A 19,863-nucleotide genomic window follows, 5' to 3' on the forward strand; every position below is an offset into this window, starting at 1 on the left:
AAGGAGCAAGCTGTTATTTCCATTTCTGGATTCGGTTCTTGTGATTCCATGCTCAAAAAAGATGCAGTTCAGAAATGTGTTCCTTTCGTGCTTATGATTCTCAGTCTTGTGCAAAATTACGGTTCCTTCGAATTTCAGTAATACATTTTCTTTTATACTATATTTTAGAAAGAATATCAAAGTAAAACTTGTAGTCCAGATATCTCATTGATAACTAAAGTACATTGACAAATGTGATCATAAGTATCAGAAACTGTGAAGAGGAGGTTATCGTCTTTTTTTATAGATCTTAGTCTTGGCATTTCCTATAGAATTCCTATATGCAACAAAAATTTCTCCAGATGCTGTGTATTCATAAATGTAAACAAAAAGCAGCATTTTCTATGACTTAATCTTCTAGAAAGTGAAAAATTTTGTATGATTTATGAAGATTGTTGTTTATGAACTACTACTGATGTTTTTAGGGCCTGGAGATGTGAAATAATGTATCTCTTGCCTCTGTTACCTTAGGCTGAAGGCTAGATGCAAGTGATTATAGCATCAGACACATTTGATGCCGATTGTAATTTTACATTATTCAAATGTTTTTGTTCATCTAGAATGAAATTTGCTTTCAAAACGTTGTGAACATAAATATTCATAATAATTAACTCATCTATATATTTAATTGAAAAACAAAAGGTTCAAAAGCAAAAACCATGGTGTGTAAAAAGCTGCCCTCGTGTTTGACAATGGCCCAGCCGAACCTTAAGCCACCTGCAATGAAAAAACAAAAACGCATGCGCCGGAGCTTGCTGCAATGGAAACTGCGATGCTGGGTGATAGTCCACAATGCTGGGGACCCAATAGAACATGATCGGTGGTGGCGGCACGGTATCTCTTAAGGTGAGTACCCGTCAAAAATGGTCGGATATAAAGCGAACAACCTCTGTACTACTTAATAAAAGAAGAAGAGTGCTGGTTGCTATCTTTGTGACATCACTAGACCTCCAACTACAGAGCCATCTGGTGTTAAATTTTTGAAGGGCCAGTGTTGTTGTTTTGGTTTATTTGTGAATATGGTAGTGTCTTCCTGTTTCATCATTTAAATTCTCTCTCTTACATATTCGAAAAACTTGATATTGAAGATTATAAGGTATGTATTGTGTTTGAATTTTACCTTAGGCTTTGTATCTAATCATTAAAGTTATTTCAATTGGAGAATATAAGAACACCTTTTCTTTTTGTAATATTTATTGAAAAGCCTATTAAGTAGACTATAAGATGTAAACAAAATGTAGAGAAAAAAAATCTCGATTAACACAAAATTGTAACAGTTAAAACATTGAAGTTTGTACAAGTAAATGCAAAAATATTATTCAAATAACACTTAAAGCTTACACAATTTTAAAACAATAATGCCTGGTGTTATATATGGCATTTCATACTTTGGTCATCAGCTGGTTTAACGTTGTTTCATGTACTCTTGCAACATGTCTTTTGACTGTGTATTAATTGATTGTGGAGAAGGTAGGTTCACCTTCTGTTTAATTAGCTCTGGTATGGTGTTCATATCATGGTTCAACATTTCTTCCACTGAACAGGAAATTGCATATTGATCCTCCTTGTCAATATATGTGCTGTTCACGGTGTTGAGCTTTGAAGTTCCCCTTATGGAACAACCAACAGTAGCGTTGCTTGGTGGCAAAGAAGTTTCGGAGTGACATTTGAATTTGTACAGTAAGAAACCTCCTAAAGAACGAAACTTGCATTCGGTGCTGGTGACACGCTGGCCTGCTGGGGTCGAATCGCCTATGGATGCACACGTTCTCTTCACTCTGCCATGCACATATTTTTGTTCGATGTCAACTGATAGGATGTCATCCCCAAAACAAGTCAGCAGTTGCTTCTTTGTAGAGTTTTGGCTTCGTGTTTCAGTGGAACATCTGGTACTCAAAAGAGTCCCGGTGGTTTTGTTGTTGAAAAGTCTACGGTTTAATGCATCTACAGAGCAAGTTACGTCAACGTCAATTTCATTACTTGTGTTTGTGTTGTCAGTACTTGTAACGGTGAGTGTTCCCTGAGCTGAGCACTTTGTCGCTGCATTAATGATCGCTAGAGAAGGTGCACCGACAACATTGTCTTGGGTTTCGCAAGTTAATGTGCTTCTCTCCATAATCGTCCTTCCTTTGATAGTAGCTGTTACATTGATGACGCAATCTGTGAGCACTAATACGGTAATATTAGCCAGTGTATCTTGTGTTTTGGGTTTAATTGTTGATTTACATTCCGTATTGATATTAGCTTCCATAACCTCGTCTGAATTAGTTGGGTCAATAAATCCTATGACGTCATCTTCAATGTTAATCCGCAACTCCACTATCGGAAGTATCTAAGGGGAAAAAGAGGCAAAACCATAAAAATTGTGTTAATCTTTTTTTTCATACATTTGCTCATTCAAGGCATCAATGATAGTAAAATAAATTAGACAATTATATAAGTTTACCTACCAATAATGAAATGATTCTCTTGAGATATCAACCAGATTAGTTCCAGATAGGTTTCCGAGCTTTCAAGGTTTAACGTGATTTTTAAGTCCATGAAGATTAGAGTGATGTTAGATCTTGGAAGCCTTTTTAGAACTAATTTGGTTGATATCCCATGGAGAATCTTCTTAAAATAAGTAAAGATGTGAATAACAGCTAACACGGGTGTCCCAATGAGAAGAGTTGGGGACATCAACAGGATGGAAAAGCCAAGGATGAAAAAATGATTAAAAAATCTGGAAATTATTTTTTTAAGAATTTTTTGCTTGCAAGGAAAATAAGCTGAAATCATATTTAATTTTTTTCTTCACTTGGCTGCAAAAATGTTAAAACCTTAATACTTATTTATATAGGTAGTAGAACTGCCCGGGTTGTATCGCAGCAGTGGCGGCTGGCCAAGTGCAACAAGTGCAGATGTTTTCACCTAATTTTCAAATTAATATTGACATTTTTCATTTGCTTGTTAAATTAAACTATTTCTCAGCAGAACGTACGCGATAATACTCAAATTACGCCGCTCTGCGCTACGCACGTGAGTTCGTCGAAGAGCAAACCTCGCCAGGGTGCGGAAGACTTAGCCGGTTGTCATGGCAACGGTGACGTCACCTAGCGTTGGCCTTGAACATGGTGTCGCCCTCTACGTGAATCAGTTCTCTCGTCGGAGAAAACATCGCATCCAGTGCTTGTGGCAAAATCTTCGCGTTCTCGCGAGATCTTGTTCCGCGTGTGTGTTTCGCGTTTCCTATCGTGTGTTGTGTTCATGTGTTGAGCTGTGGTTTCTACAATGAACCCAGTAAATGACTTAGTGTGTAATTTGTTGCAGACACCATTTTCCAGATGGACGGATGAAGACAAAAAAGACGTTTTAAATTGGGGGGGGGGGCACTGGCACTTACTATTTGTTTTCATTGCCTATAAATATACTTCTTCACCTGTTATTTTAGGCACGAGCCGCTACTGTATCGCAGTCATTGTTTTGAGAAGTAATTAGCATTCCAGACATCCTGTAAAATACTAGAATATTCCATTTTTCATTTAGGTGTCCCGTTGTCGTGATAAAAGTCCTGGGAACAGGTTTTTATCCCACATTTCAATGTTTGAAATTCTTGAGTCAGAAATAATTTGTCTACAACTGTTTCAATGTAATGTACTATGTTATATTCAACAGTTTTTTCTTGTGGACTATATGGAACATTTTGTTAGAGATGAAGAAAATTACATGCTCTTCTGTTCCAATATCTAACACTACAATTGAGATAATCCATAGCTTTATTTTTTTTTTATTTCACATAATATTGAAATCGAAGTATATTTTTTGAATGGTTTCGTGGTAAACATTGTTTGCCCTTACGTAGCATTGTGACCTATATTTTTTTCTAAATATCGAGGAACCCAAATATTTTTTTTTAAAAAAAGCAATAATATTGAATTACACTGGAACCTTTTGTCAATGATGTCAACTGAACAATGATATTTTTGTTACCAGTGAAAGAAATTAATGGTTTCTGATGTGGAAATCATGAAACTAGACATTACTACTTAGTATGGACAGGACAGATTAATCAGTACTCTATCGGTGTCAACCAATATAGGCATATTAGTGTATCCATTCACCAGTACAATTACCAATAATTTTACCGATCCAAAATATCTATATAACTATCATATAATTTAGTGCAGTATTCTGTCGTTTTGTTATAACATTTATGAATATAAACATCTCCATGCCCTACATTTTTAAAAAGTATCTAAATATGCAACTTCTTTTGCATCATTTAACATATATTTATTAAAGAAGTTTATGAACCATTTGGAATTTTCTATTAGATCTGTAGAATATCGGTATCAGTAACTTTTATACTTTATCAGCATCAGCCAAAATTTCATATCGCCCCATCCCTAGTACTTAGGGAGATTCACAGCAAAGTGACAAGCAACATATATTGGCTGTCGCTTGAGGTTTTCACCAATGAAATACAGGTTTGTATGGACTATCATGCTGCTACAGCATGAAATGTTGCTGTTGATTCGTTCATTTGCAAGTAAATTTTGTCACATGAAATCTGCCTTACAGTTTCAGTAATATTCTGCTTATGTTGAGTCTGTCACAGCTTTAAGATTTTAAAAAAGTATCTAATTTTGAAGGTTCCCATTCCATATTCTCAATCTCTAGATTTGTTTCCAAACATTCTGCAGAATTTTCATTTGGATTTGCAGTTGCTATTGTGTAGGCACATGCAATTGTAACTTAGTACAACACAAAACTATCAAATATCTAGTCAATATATGCAATCCATTTAAAGATTCTCCTAAATGAACTGTGGGGGTATCTAAATAGATCTATTTCTGTTAAAAATAAAACGTTATCATCATTTTTTGATGATCATATGATATATCTTTTTTTTAGATGGAGTCACTGGAGCATGTCCATTATCATGCTGAACCTTAAATTGTCCCTGTGATGTAGAATTGCTTCCAATTAATTAAACATGGACATAGGGCGTATCCCCCCAGCTAGCCAAGTTTTTGTAAAGCACCCTCCCCTCAGCTGTCTCATTGTTACAATGTTATACCATATATTCATCTCCCCAGCTAATATTTTTTCCACTTCAAGCGCTAATTCTTGTCTATACTCTGTCCCATGAATTTCTGGACCAAGCGAATGAAAACAAGTCTCTGCGCAAGTAGTGACTTGAGATAGCCAGTAAACACGTGCGAGGGAACGGGATTGTAGGGTGGGGGGAAGGCGACTGCAGTTACTAGCCTTTGCAGCAGCATGTACTGCTTCAGCTCTGCCAATTCACTTTTTCCCCACCTTTGCCCTTATGTGAGGCCTTGCTCCAGAGATTCCCAGATATATTGATATAGAGTCTAGTACTTTATAAGTTATTATATTAACATTACTGTTAATCATCATAATTACACATAAAAATACTGAAAAATGAATTTGATTCAATCACCCTATCCTCAGAAGTAAACCACAAAACAAATTGTCACAATGCTAGTTGTACCTTAATGACTTCATAAAATATTTTTTCTTTTGTATTTGATTGTGACATTTATTGTGGAGTTCTATATAACAACAGAAGATGAAAGGAATGTTGAAGAATATCTTGGAATTGAAATTCAATGTCAGGAAATTAATACTGAAGTAGGATTCTTTGTCAAATATAAATATCCATAGTTGTGAAGAAGTGACTTTTGCTTCAATGTGGTAATTTGCTTCGTGCTTTGAGTTTGCTAATTGATGCAAAGGATACGATTATTATTATTTGCTGTAGTCTGATTTGATTTTAGTTTAACATCGCATTTCTGCCAATTTTGGCTAATTGAAATGATGGGGATGAATGGCAATAAGATGAAATGAATGCAGAGACAGTCACGAACGTACATCAATGAGACAATGCAAGCCCCACATAGGATTATACTGGATGTGAATCCTGGCACCAGAGCCTCAGTGGCCTGCAACATGGCAGTTACCGGAGTACACTGCGTGCAAGTGATGTTGCCTTTTGGGTGCCTCTGAAGAAGGTCACCCTTTATGCTGCAAGTCAGTTTTCTTTTTGCTCATGCCCTCACATGTACAGTGTTTTTCATCTTTGAGGAAGGAGGATAATTCACAAGTTTTGTACATACATAGTAATATATATATATATATAAAAAACTACAAAAAATACTTGTAAGCCTTTGTTGCATTCGACGTCTGACTCCTCATTGGGTTGTCTTCGTTGCTTACTCTGCTACGATCCATTACACAATCCCCACAAACTTCAAGCAAAGCATGAATTTTGCAAGTTTTTCCTTGGCAAATTACATTTTTAATTACTCATTTTCGTTTTCCATTCCAAGGCAAGAGTTTTTCAGAAGCAATTCCATCTAGTCTATAAGCCAGAAGGTTTATCCTGGTACAGTACATGCCACCAATTAGTCTGTCGTTTTCAGGCTGTTGGCCAAGCGAATAATATCAATGAGTTATTGGAACCCTTGTAGAGCAATTTCTTTTCCTCACCTGGCATACCTGCTCTCTTTATGTCCGTTGCTTTCCCCTCACCTCTGCTGTTAGTGTGGCAACCAAGCTTTCAAATTTCCCTCAAAGAGAGATCAAGTTCTTGCTGGCAGAGAACAAAGGTTGTGCTGTCTCTAGCACTCTCATGTTATGGCTACCAAGGTCTTCCAACACATGGCAGTTCAACAGTTCACCCAGTAGCTGGAACTGCACTAGGACAAACATTCTGACGTATAGCTGACGACTAATGTGACAGGGCCGTCTAGGTAGTACAGTGGCAAAACTTTTGAAATAACCCTCGTATTAAGGAACTGTGACACTTAATGTATGTAACTTACCAAACTTAAGATGCAAAGCGAAGTGTAAAGAAGGCTTTTTGGCAACATTCTTCTCAATTGGACACTAGAAAAGAATACAAATAATGTCAGCATTTTAAAGTAACACAAAAATATTTCAAATTACTTTTTTAAATACCGAATAAGACTAGAAAATTAACGCACTACATATTTTTTTACAATTTCCGGGAAAAAATACGTTTCATTTCAAAATGAATAATTGCAACTCTGAGTTTCTTGAACCTTACTTTGGTACTTTTAAAATAAATGTTTTTATTACTTAATAAATGTCAATAATGGATTAACAGAATGGTCACATACACTATGTGGAAGAAAGTCATTGGACACCACATGTCAGCGGATACCATCAGTTTTCTTGCAATCAATAGGAGGTCGGTCCGCCTTTGACAGCGATAACAGCAGCCACTCGTCGTGGTAAACTGGCCACAAAGTCTTGTAGTACACTGAGTGGGATATTCCGCCATTCCTCCTGCAGTACAGTCACCAACCCTGGAACTGTAGAAGGACAAGGCGATCGCGACCTCAATTGGCGCTCCAGTTCGTCCCATAGATGTTCGATAGGGTTGAGGTCAGGGGTCTGAGCAGGCCAATCCAGTCGGATGACATTATTTTCTGCATACTACTCCCTGGTAGCCCTGGAAACATGACAAGTCGAATTATCGTCCTGGAACACACATTCTTCGTTTCCTTGGAAACTCCACAATGTGGGGAGCATGGACTTGTCGAGAATATCTCGGTAGGACGCAGACGTCATGTGGCCATACACCGGTACCAGTGGACTCACGCCATGCCAGCTGAAATAACCCCAGAACATGATGCCGCCACCACCATATTTCACTGTGGGCACTACACACTCGGGTAACAGACGTTCTCTAGGTAATCGCCATACCCACACTCTCCCATCTGATCGAAACAGTGTGAAGCGTGGTTCATCGCTCCATAGGACCTTCCGCCATTGCTCCACCGTTCAGTTTCTCCGCTCTTTACACCAGCATAGTCTCTGCCGCTTATTGTTTTTTGTTATCAGGGGTTTGTGGGCAGCGGCTCGACCATGATGGGCCTCCTTGCGAAGTGTCTTCGTCGAAACAGTCAAATTAGTCGCACTTTGAAACTCTTCTGCAATGGAATGCATCGGACGGCTCCTGTTTTTCCGAATCTCCCTCTTCAGCACTCTCCTGTCCCGGTCGTCCCATTTCATGGGTCTTCCGCTTCGTGGTGCATTGCTGAAGTGTCCCTTTTCCTTCCACTTCTTGATGACAAAGGCTACAGTTGATTTAGGGACCTTTCGGGCATCAGCTATGCTACGTATACTCATGCCTCCTATGGAGCAGCCTACTATGACCCCTCTTTCAAACATGCTGAGCTCTTTCCTGTCCGTCATTTTATCAGCGAATGATCCGAGAAGCCTCCTGCTGCCGTATATATACCCGTCTGTACTCTCTTTTCCATGAGGAGTTCGTTTCAGAGTTGAAACCGGGGTGTCCAATGACTTTCTTCCACATAGTGTACATTTGTCTAGGATGAAGTGTTATCGCCAGCTATTAATTTAGACGCCGTTAGAAAATTATTTAGAGCTACATGAAAACTCCGATGAGAAGATTAAATACAGTGTATATAAATATACAATCCTTGACTCTTAAGTGAGTACAGCTCTGAATAGAATTTGCTAAATTTGAATATGTTGAAACATTTTGTGTGTGACAGAAAGTGAGAGATTGATTGATTTAGTTTATTTTACTTTGCGTTTTGTGCCTCTTGGCTAATTTGCGAAGATGGGGATGAGTGATGTAATTGATGAATGGGCATTCACAAACAACCAAGCCCGAGCGGGATTCGAACCCGGGACACTTGGCGTCGCAGCGCGATGTGCTAACCATTCGGCCACAGGGTCCGGCAGAAAGTGAGAGAGATTTGTACTTTTATCTTATTTTACGTCGCTTTTGTGCCGATGCAGGTTGATCGTGAGGACGAGGATGAATAAAGATTAGATTAAATTGATGAAAGAACAGTAATGAAATAAATAAATGTAAATGTTCCCGACAGGTTAACAGCTATCTTTCTATGCAGGGTGTTGATTCATAACGTGGAATTAATAGTCATTGGCCTGAAGTTAGGTTTCTCTGGGTTTGTGTAGGCATTTTCTTTTCATGTGTTTAAGGAATTTATCCAGAACCTTCAATCTTAGTCATAAGCTCGTTTTTAATGGGAGGGTATATTTCTATTACTTCTTTATTCATAGACACAACAAATCAATTTGCTCCCAAGTCAGAATATTCACATATTTGTGCGAAATTAGATACGTAAGCGACAGCATAAAACAGCTAAAAATACGCAATGGAATTGCCAAGCTTAGCGCATCGAAATGAGAGCCTAATACTACTCCCTGTGCCCAACTCACCCTATCCAGGCGAAGTCATCACCTGTGTTTGGTAGCCTTCGACTGGGCGCCGTAGTGTCTGATAGTGTTGTTAACCAAAACGGGAGTGAACTGACGTGTTTTTGTGTATGTGTCCTGACTTCAAAGTGTTGTTTAGTGTAGTTATTCGTGTTACATTATACAGGAAGTACATTAAGTTAATGTTATTAACAGTAAAAAATATCATGTACTGTGGGAGAACCGGAACAAGATGTGTTTACGTTAAAGCAAAAACAAGGCATTCACAAATTCTCCACGAAAACAAGGAGGCTCGATTTTACGTACAAATAAGGCAAGACGTTTTAAATTATTTTATTTTATTTTACTTTGTACTTTATAATATCAATTTGTTGTATTTGATTACAGGAGAAATATAAGTTAATGAGAGTTCATAATTCTCATCGCATGGATAGCATAATTTGTATTTTGTCGTCGTAACTCGTAAGGTCCGTATTATAGTATTACTACTGAGCTTTTGCATATGAAGAGACAATGACCTTGTCGTTTACTGCAGACAAATATTGCCACCACCGCCCTCTCCTCCGGGCTGAAAGATCGACCCTGATATTCGAGAAATCTTGCAATGACGTAAAGATGTCACGTCTTGTCACTGGATTTCAGATGCACACAAACATCAGCAGTTATACAAAAGTTATTTTGGAAACACTTTATGAATTCATCATTTCATTCTATCTTTTTCTTTTGTTTGAGCTATAGGCAGAGAGTCATTGCTAATGAAACATTTGTTCCACAGTGTGAAAGATTTTTTGAACTCATAGAAATACCTCCGTAAGTGCTTTATAGTTTCCTGAAATTGTATTTTGTGTTCCATTTTTTCAGGGAAATAGTGCATGCAAGTACATTTATACCCATGTTTTCATTACGTAGATTAGGACATTAATTAATGTAATTTCGTAACCTTAAACTGTCATAATTATCTTTACTATTTTCTATGTTAATATCTTCTCGTATTTTTATAATTGCTAACTCGTACTAATTGTATATTACTTTATAATTGTAATCGTATACCAATTCGTCGTCGTCTTGTAATCAAGGGGTTCCGGCGATACCCGGTGGTTGCACATGGCACAGTGGTTCGGATCCCAAATTAAAATGTAGGTCCAGTCCCGATTAGCCTTTCTCTGCATAAATTGAACTTAAAACAACAATTCATTCATTCATACCAATTGTGATCTACTATCCCATTTCCTTATGGTGCAATTTATATTATCAATTGGATGAATCAACACCATCGCTGTTGAGCTTATGAGGTATGAGACTATGAGTAGAAGTGCAGTAACATCCAGTTACAAGTAAATGTTTTTTGCCCTTGAACTAAAAAGGTAAAAGCAGACAAAGCTGGGCATGAGGTACTACAACCATGTTCTTTAAGATTTAAAACGTTGATAAGTACATCCCCAAGCACTTCGTGACTCTGTATTTATACGTAGTACACTTCCCCCCTTTAACTTTCACAGACATATTGTCTTTGAACGTGCGATATATTTGACATTGCTACAGCAAATCACACATCTGTTCCGCTACAAAGGATTCAGCCAATAATTTATCACAACTGTAGAAGTATATTTCCTTTTAAGCGTAAACGAAGGGACGTTTTTATAGCAGCGTTATCAGTTTCCACGTGAATTCACCTGACATGCTATTTGGTGCAGTTACAAAGTCATGGTCATCTCTGATAAGCGCCAGAGGTACAAATCGAAGCCTTGCGCACATTCCACAATATGTCAACACAAATATGTTGATTAAAGTAACACATTAGTATTAAAGTGCACACAGAAATCCATCAAATGGTACTTTTATCAACTACTGTTCCGGACGATGCATTAATTGAGATCACGCACGGTTATTTCAAACAAATCAAATTCACACGTTTGACTATGTCAGTAGTCATCAACGTAAATTTGAACTGAGCTTAAACTATGGGACTTATTCAAAGGAGTCGGGGATTGGTATCTCCTAGAAAATATACTTTTGCGAAGTACAAATCATTCTTATAAACATGTTGAACAAGCCCTCATAGACTTGAAAAAGAAAAAATTAAATTTCGTTCTACCTAGTATTAATTTTCTAAAATGGTTCGGAATGTTGCGCCACCCCAGCCTAATGCATGGCCTAGTTCATTCAATTAATCATCATTCGTCGTGGTCAGTAATCCTAAGAGTTACAAAGGTAAAATTACCTCCTGCACATTGCAACGTGTCGTAGATGTGTAGAGAGGGGTACGGTAGGGCTCCACACATTCACAATTCATTTGTACAGGTGATGTGATCAGTACCACGCTCCGGTCGCCTATTACGCTTCCACCCTCAAGGATTAGAGGCGGAGTTAAAATTGCCACCTGAAATCAGTCACGCACGCCAGTCGAACGCACGATTATAAAAGAGCTTTCGCCGATCTCCGTGACGGAGTGGTTAGCACAGCGCGCAACGAAGCCAGGGCTCCCGAGTTCGAATCCCAGCCTGTGCATGGGTGTTCTTTGTGAGTGTCCCTTCATTAACTTCATCATATCATCACTCATAGTCGCAATTAGCCAAGAATGTCAGAAAAGCGAAACTAAATAACAAAAATTAATCTTTGGTTACTCTACTTGCAGTAGGTGCAATCAGACCTTGCAATATTTTTGTGTGTAACTGGGGAGAATTTTTTTAAAAAATGTTCTCCATGTTCCATAATATTTTGTAAAATATGTTACACTGGCAACACTGTTTCTGACTGCTGCTTGTCAGGAAACCTATAGAGCATCAAATATATACTGGCAACATTTTGTGCATGCACGCTCGCTCACGCGCACGCGTGTGCAGTGGTGAGGAACTACTTAAAATAGGATAATTCCACACCATTTCAAACAACCCATGTTCCATCATAATTATTAAAAATATTAATAATTTAATAACTTATTTCGATATCCTTCAAGTGTTTAAAATCGACATAGCTTTCAGATCGAAGCGACACGTGTCACTTGGAAACTAACCTGCAGAAATGAATGCAACCTTTCGTACTGAAGTGATACAAGCTGCAAGTGTCACCTCGGTCTGTTGATAATGCAGACGGTGCACAGACTGGATAGGGCGCATGTTTCTTGCCACCCGTCTCGCTTATGTGTTGTTTCGATCTGGAAGCTCCATAAGATGTAAAAACAAAAGTGACGTTACATAACCAAAAGGCAAATGCAGTGACTATTGCGGTCTAAGTGATGCAAAAATGACAATTTTCTTCCCCCTAATAAACACTTACCTATGCTAGTGCTCTTGCACTAAAAAATCTGGCGCTGTTACGATTTAAGGGCCAAAGAATCTATTTATAGTATATCAAAGCATATTGGTCGCAGCTTTTGTCATTTTTTCTTGCAAAAAGGTGTGTGCAACTATCATGTGAAACTTTTTCATATTAAAGAAAAATTGTACCGCATTACTGGTATACTTAAAAATTATTTATTACATAGGTGAACTGTCTTTGATCCTAATAAGATGCACGAAATACTCATGAATAGGGTTAGAATTTTTATGACGTAAAAAGCACTAAAATATGCAAAATAAAAAATGCTCTTGTGACCTAATTTTTTAAAAATATGGACTATAATTTGAAAAATATGTCCTTGGAACTGAACTGTTTCAAACATCAATATTTAACACATTCTGACATTTTTTCACATACTATTTTTAGTTCACTTTTCGAGTCTTGAGTTGCAATGTACAATACTCGTAAATACTTTCTGTAAATTTTCAAATAAAATGATTACCTATTGTCAGCCAGCAAAGCCTTGTACCGAGAAAAGCCTCTTTCTACTTCGGCTGACATAAGAGGAACATATTTTAAGCAAATAATGTCATTCCGCTTAAGTTCTGTAGAATCGAGATAATTTTTTCTCCCTATAACATTTTGCAATGGTACACAAAAATTCAACAACTTGAATGAGCATGGGAGTAGAAGAATCCACTTCGAAAATGACTGTATATATTCCTTGAAAGAGCTGAATATGACAGAAAATCTATCAAATTATGCTCTATCATAGTGGTTCCCAAAGTGTGCACTTCGGCGCCCTGGGGGCGCTTACAGAGGCGCCGCGAAATGTTCCAAAATTTTCACTGAAATTACACTTACTTGTTACTCTACTTGTGGCAAATTCAACCAATTATATGATTGTTCGAAGTATGTGCTTATTTAGTACTTTTTACATGTGTAAAATGTTTCTGAATTTGAAATATGTGTTTATTTCTTAACTTAAGGAAAGCAACCAAACCACACTAACAGAGCGTTGTAAGTGGTAAATAGGCCTACATTCTGACTTGGGTGCCGCGGAAAAATCTTGAAACACTTGAGGGCACCGTGAAACGAAAAGTTTGGGAACTTCTCCTTTATCACATAGAAATGGCCAAATATGCCTAAATATGCTCTTAAAAAGCGCCTTAATTTAATTAGTTCCTTCTTAGGGAACACATCACCCTTGCCAAAAAAAATGCTAAGTCATGATAATCCTAGCCCTAGTTATGAGTAAGTTAAAATGGAGTAGTCCAAATCAACGCACATCACTTCTGACAGTTTAGCGAACATTTTTCCGGCCTGAAAAACGCATTAATTGTTATTGATTTGTGCATTATAGTCGAAAGACTACACTTGAGAAACTTTACTACAGTGTTGCGAAATACGAACTTATAAAATTGAATCTCTTGTTATCTGATGCACCGATGGAACGATTACGTGATGAAAGGTTTTAAACTAGTTTTTGGACTGAAACACAGGGTGCGACGATTATGGTGTGAAATACGATAAGATTTTAAGGGCAAGTTGGCGGTTGGTGATACTCTAACGCAGGGGCGGTTACTGATATTGTTGCAGTGTTGCACAACGACCGGATATTTTACAACAAAATTTCACACTTTTTGTTAGTATATTTTTTCATCTGTTTTCCTATTAAATATATTGAACATACATAAACAAACAATTTTGCCCTTCATTGCTTCATAAAGCAAAACCCATTTTGGATCCCCCGGCGGGTGGGGGAAGAAGAGGACGGACCAACAAGAAACGCTTGATTGCTAGTTCTTTCATACAGCGTTAGAGAACAGCAGTCAAGTTCTCACTGTCCTGTGTCGTAGAGCAACAGACAAAATGTCCACGTTAGGCAAAAGATAAATATTTTATTTTGGGAAGAATCTTAACCTAATTTAAATTATGCTTGAAACGTGTAACAATTTGATTCGATTTGTTGTTTTTTAAATCCACTTTATGCACAGAAAGACTAATCGGGACTGGACCTACAGTTTAAAGTGGGATCCGAACATTAAAGTACTTCTTATGTAATCACAAAAAACAAAATTCTGCATAATATTGCTGCCGAATAAATGGAAACTTCAAATTTTGTATGATGATTATTAATTGTACTCTTCGAAAGTGTCACGTGTCACTCACATATAAAATTATAAATACATATAATTACATTCTAAATATATACAAATTAAAGTTATATAAATATATTATATATATAGTATTTGCTACAACCACCAACATTCTGAACCACGAGCCGCCACTGCTCCAACGTAAATAAAAAAGCGTAGCAAGAATGATGCACATCCTACCTGAAAATCATCAACTGACGAAATGCAAGATGATGAATGCAACCCTCTGTCTTGCGTGCAAAGTCTGGTTCGAGGCTAAAACGCTACAATCTTGTGTAAGAGCATTGCTAACACGATAATTCAAAGCGTGCAAACAGATTGAACAAACCAAGAACCAAGCTATCAGGGTGCCACCTGCTCTGTTAATCAATTTTTGTTTCCCTTTGAGAAGAGAATTTTGACGATAGCGTCGGCGAACTTGTTTTAGCAGAGCGAGCCAGTAGAACAGGAAGATCAGATCAGAACCTTTTCTTCTCGCAGAAGATGTTGACTGCAAGACGAGACAAAGAACAAGACATGTGTATGTGAACTCGAGATGAGACTGACTTAGTGCCAAATGTATTTGTATTTTATTTATATTTAGCGTCGCTCTTCTGCATTTTTTGCTTTCGCGTCGATGAGGATGAGTGGTAATGAAATTGAGGAAGAAACACTTACAAAGAACACCCATTTCCGTGTGTTGAATCCTGGAACTTCGGCGACAATATTGAATTGAACACTCAACAACATCGAACATTTCGACCAGCACATTACAGTAAAACCTCGTTAATCCGGACTAATGGGTGGGGATAAGTTGACCGGTTTAAGGAAAGTCCGGATTAACTGAAATAACCTAAAAGAACAGTAGAAAGTGCATTAAAATTCCGTTTATAGCGACAAAACACGTTTATTATGTTGTATTTAAAGGGCATAGGCTTAAATACACTATTTAGTACAGTACAGAGTCTGCGGGAAACAGAATTCATCAGTGGTTGACTGCCTTTTCTTTGGAAAGTTCTCTTGTTGACTTCTAGCCACATTTAAAACCTCGCATTCTTCTTATCTTTTCTTTTTTTCCTTTTGCTTGTCCGGATTAAGTGAAGCAGGGTTATCTGGGTCCGGATTAACGACGTTTTACTGTATATGATTGCTACACATTATTGTGTTGAGTTTTATTTTCAAGTCTCTTTTGTTACAGATAGGTTAATCGGAACTGAACCTACAGTTTAAAGTGGAATCCGAACCACCTACCTTCACCGGGTATTCATCCCGGGAACCCTTGATTACAAGGTGACGATGTCATTGCTACACCATCGATGGCCCAAACATTCTTGTGTCAAGTAAAGTGAATAATTGAAATAATTATATTTGTCTATGAAGGTTTATAATGCAAATATATAAATAAATACCTTCAGTATATGTACAATATTTTTTCATAGGTGGAGCTGAATGGGGGTGGGGTCAGAGCAAGGAGCTCCTCGATTGCGTAGTGGTAGAGGGGGATTATTTCCATAACATCTTTGGCTGTTATGCATTTGAAGCTTCGGAACGAGTCACAACTCTCAAAGCAGCCAATAAACGAAGCGAGCCGCTGACGTCATCTCAACCCAGAACCTATCACTAAGCCCCCTGCTCAGGCTGTACACGCCCACTAGGCTCGCTAGACAGACTCGCGTAGTCCGCTGGAGATGTCCCGAAAGTAATTCGACTCTAACGTCGTCACATTGTAATAAAGGAGTCCTGGATTCGACCGGTGGAGCCACATTGCTCAGTGGTCCGGGTTCCACTTTAAACTGTAGGTCCAGTCCCGATTTGAATATCTGAGCATAAAACTCCAATTCAATTTGCATGCCTGTGTGTGTGTGTGTGTGCGTGCTTCATTTTCCCTGAAGTTCAAAAAGTTAATACTCAGCGTGTCTATGGTAGTATTTTCTTGAAGTGATGACAGATATCAAAACGATTTTGGCTCTAAAATTATCCACACCAGCAAATTTTCCGTGAAATCTGCAGCCCTTCCTAGTCCCTACTTTAGCAAAGCCACCACTGTACGGTTTTTGTTGATTAATTTCATTTATTTTACGTCGCTTTTCTGCCCATTTTGACTAATCGCGAAGATGAGGATGAGTGACGATATGATTAAATTGATGAATATATACTTGCATAGAACAACCATATCCAGGCTGGAATCCCTGGCGCTAACCACTCCGCCACTTAAGTCGGCATACCGTTTTCGTGTTACTAACGATCAATCTTACTACTGTATTCTTACCTATTTGCACTCTTGATAGAAAGCTGCTGGATGTTGCACTTGATGTCGGAAGGTTTACACTGAATGATTGCGTCGTGCTGTGGATCTATAATATACAGCTTGCTGAACTCTTTGACACGGTGATTCCCCCTCCTGTGGTCACGAGATTGCTTACGTCACAAGGAAAAATGCGTCCGTTTTTATTTATTTTTTAACCCGAGTTAATTGTGTCCAACAACAGGAGCCTTTGATGCGATGAGTTGGACGGGACGTCCTTGAAAAAATCATGTGAAATGCGTCGACACAAAAAAAGGGTGGGGATTTGCTAAAAAAAATGCAGGATAGGAACGGTTTTGAAGGCTTGGATGAGGTCGAGTCACAAGTTTTAGAATGACAGGATGTTCTTTCGTGCATATGTTGTTTGCTGGAATAGGAATATCATTGTCCTGCATATCTACGTTATCTAGCAATGAACACGTGCAGATGAATTTGTCGACAATTGGGACTGAAAGTTCTTGAAGCGTGTTTTTTTTTCGCTTGTCTTATTCTCTGCCTTTCTTTCACTCAGATTCAGTCCTTGGTGGGTGTGAGGCCTGGGGTATACAATATACGCCGGGGCCTATATCGCAAATATAAATGCAAAATGTATTCATAGGCTCGAAAAATAGAGTATTTTTGTTCTTTAGTTTGAAATGCAGTTTCACTGGCGTAAGCAGGATTTTTTGTGTAGGAGGGGCTTGAATTGTAAAGGTAGATATTACATAGCTTCGAACTATACTCTGTCCCAGCTAACTGTGGAGCAGGCAAACGAAAACAAGTCTCTGCGCAAGTAGTGACGCGAGTCGGCTCGTGAACACGTGAGAGGGAATGGGATTGCGTGGAGGGGAAAAGCGACTGCAGTCACCAGGCTTCCCAGCAGAGTGTGCTGCTTCGCTCTGGCCACTCAATTTCCCTCGCTTCTCTGACGCTATGCGCGTAATTCCTCTATAGTTAGCTGGGACAGGGTATAAGGTGGGGAATATACAGTGCGTTCACTTTGGCTCGGGGCCGAGAAAGCGCCTGACTGCAGACGGCGAGGCATGGCCCAGATGCTGGCATTTTCGATCCATAACGTCCCGCTTATTTTCACGCACATATCTTTAGCATGCAGACAATTATATTTATATTGCATAACGAGTATTAACCTGTGTTATAAAACTTGTTCAAAGTGGTGGCCAACTGTGTTCGCACATTCCCGGCATTTTTGATGAAATTTTGATTGACATGCAAAAATTCCTCTTACTCAATTCTTGTAAGTGCTGTTCTTATATTGTCTTTCAGTTCAACTATAGTGGAGATTGTTTCTATAGACTTATTTTTTTAGGGTTCCCCACAAATAAGTTGTCACGTGGCTGTAATTTGTTTCACTCTAGTGACTCTGTAAGGTTTCAGTTTCAACAGTTTAGTAGCCGTATGGGCTGATGTCGAAACGCCTACTTCCTGTGAAACACGACGTAGGGATTTATTTGGAGAGCGTTCTAATGGTGCTCCAATTACATCGAGTCTTTCATCCGTTAGAACATCGTTTCTCAACCTATGGGGCCCGACCCACTGCTGGGTCCCGAGAGGGCATTTGGTGGGTCGGGCTCGAAAATGTATTTACTGTGTCTTAAAAACTTATTACATTTAAAGTACTAAGATACATTGTTTTAACAATTTAAATTCAACTCGTGCTGTACGTAGTCTAAACTCTACATTTCTGTTATTTGCGCTCTACCATTTCTTTATACCGGCATACAGGAATAGACTTGACTCGCACTCAGATTTACGACTTGAGATAGCCACCATTGAACCCACATACCTCAGTTTATGAGGAGAAAGCAGCTCCAACCGTCACATTAGTTCAGTGAGTAAAAAGAGAACGTTTTCAATTTCAGCGCGTGTGCTTAGTTAGATATTAGACTAGAATAAATTAGTCTTTAAATTACATATTTTCTTTTTTTTTTTTTATATAGAATGAACTATGTTTAATTTGTTTAAGCAAGCGTAAAAAGTACTCGATGTTAGCAAAAATGTGATTATATACTAGGTGCACACCCTTACAAGTAATTCTGCCGGCGCCCATTCTTATGGGTCCCATGAAGTGTAACAGTGGCGTATAATGAGTCAAAGGTCTGGGCTATGACACAAGGTCCTAGGCTACGAATAGAAATAAGTTTAGCAACTCCTAAGAAATCAGGTTGCCAACTCGTAACAAATCAGGTTGCCAACTCGTAACAAATCAGGTTGCCAACTCAGGAAATCAGGTTGCCAACTCATAGGAAATCAGGTTACCAACTCACAAGAAATCAGGTTGCCAACTCCAGAATCAGCATCATCATCTCACTGATACGAATAATTTTATTTACAATTTCTGATAGATTTTTCTCCTGCATTTAATTCTCTAGACTTCAGGCTTCGCAGATATCCTAGCTAGCATAGAATATAAGCTCCTGAAGTGTAATATCCTTCAAGGTGGGTCCCGGGCTGAAAAACATTGAAAACCACTGTGTTAGAATCTTTCGTTTTCGCTTAGCAATTCTGGCGTTTAACGGTCCAGTTTCTTTAAATTTCAGAAGAAGTTGCCTGTTTCTCTATCGGGAGCTAGGGCCTCCCCGATGGCGCAGTGGTAGCGTCGTTGCCTTGTAATCAAGGGGTCCCGGGTTCGATACCCGCTGGAGGCACATAGTGGTTCGGATCCCACTTTAAACTGTAGGTCCAGTCCCGATTAGCCTTACTGTGCATAAAGTGGACTTAAAACACCAAATCAAAACAAAATCTATCGGGAGCTGCAACGACAGGAAAATTATTGTGAAAATTGTCTACAAACATCCTGACTTGATTCGGTTTTCACATAAGTATCATACATAAAAAAAAATCTTTGTTCTAACATGAACT

General features: G+C 38.4%; 1 protein-coding gene across 1 annotated transcript; it reads right to left on the minus strand.

The window, feature by feature from the left end:
- Positions 1-1,142: 1,142 nt before the first annotated feature.
- Positions 1,143-17,086, minus strand: LOC145992772 (uncharacterized). The gene is made up of 3 exons (XM_083129166.1): positions 16,969-17,086; positions 6,870-6,933; positions 1,143-2,371 (listed from the first exon to the last, which is right to left on the minus strand). The coding sequence occupies exons 2-3, from the start codon at positions 6,915-6,917 to the stop codon at positions 1,445-1,447; spliced, it is 975 nt and encodes a 324-aa protein (XP_082985292.1). The 5' UTR covers positions 6,918-6,933; positions 16,969-17,086; the 3' UTR covers positions 1,143-1,444.
- Positions 17,087-19,863: the final 2,777 nt, after the last annotated feature.

Source organism: Lepisma saccharinum, chromosome 9, assembly GCF_977018435.1.
Source record: "Lepisma saccharinum chromosome 9, izLepSacc3.1, whole genome shotgun sequence".
In the NCBI taxonomy this organism is placed as follows: domain Eukaryota; kingdom Metazoa; phylum Arthropoda; class Insecta; order Zygentoma; family Lepismatidae; genus Lepisma; species Lepisma saccharinum.

Bases quoted from the DNA above. Each gene is read 5' to 3' on its own strand.
- LOC145992772 (XM_083129166.1), bottom strand. From the start codon at position 6,917: ATGTTGCCAAAAAGCCTTCTTTACACTTCGCTTTGCATCTTAAGTTTG. The intron at 2,372-6,869 runs GTAAGTTACATA...TTTTCCCCTTAG, and splicing joins CGCTTTGCATCTTAAGTTTG to ATACTTCCGATAGTGGAGTT.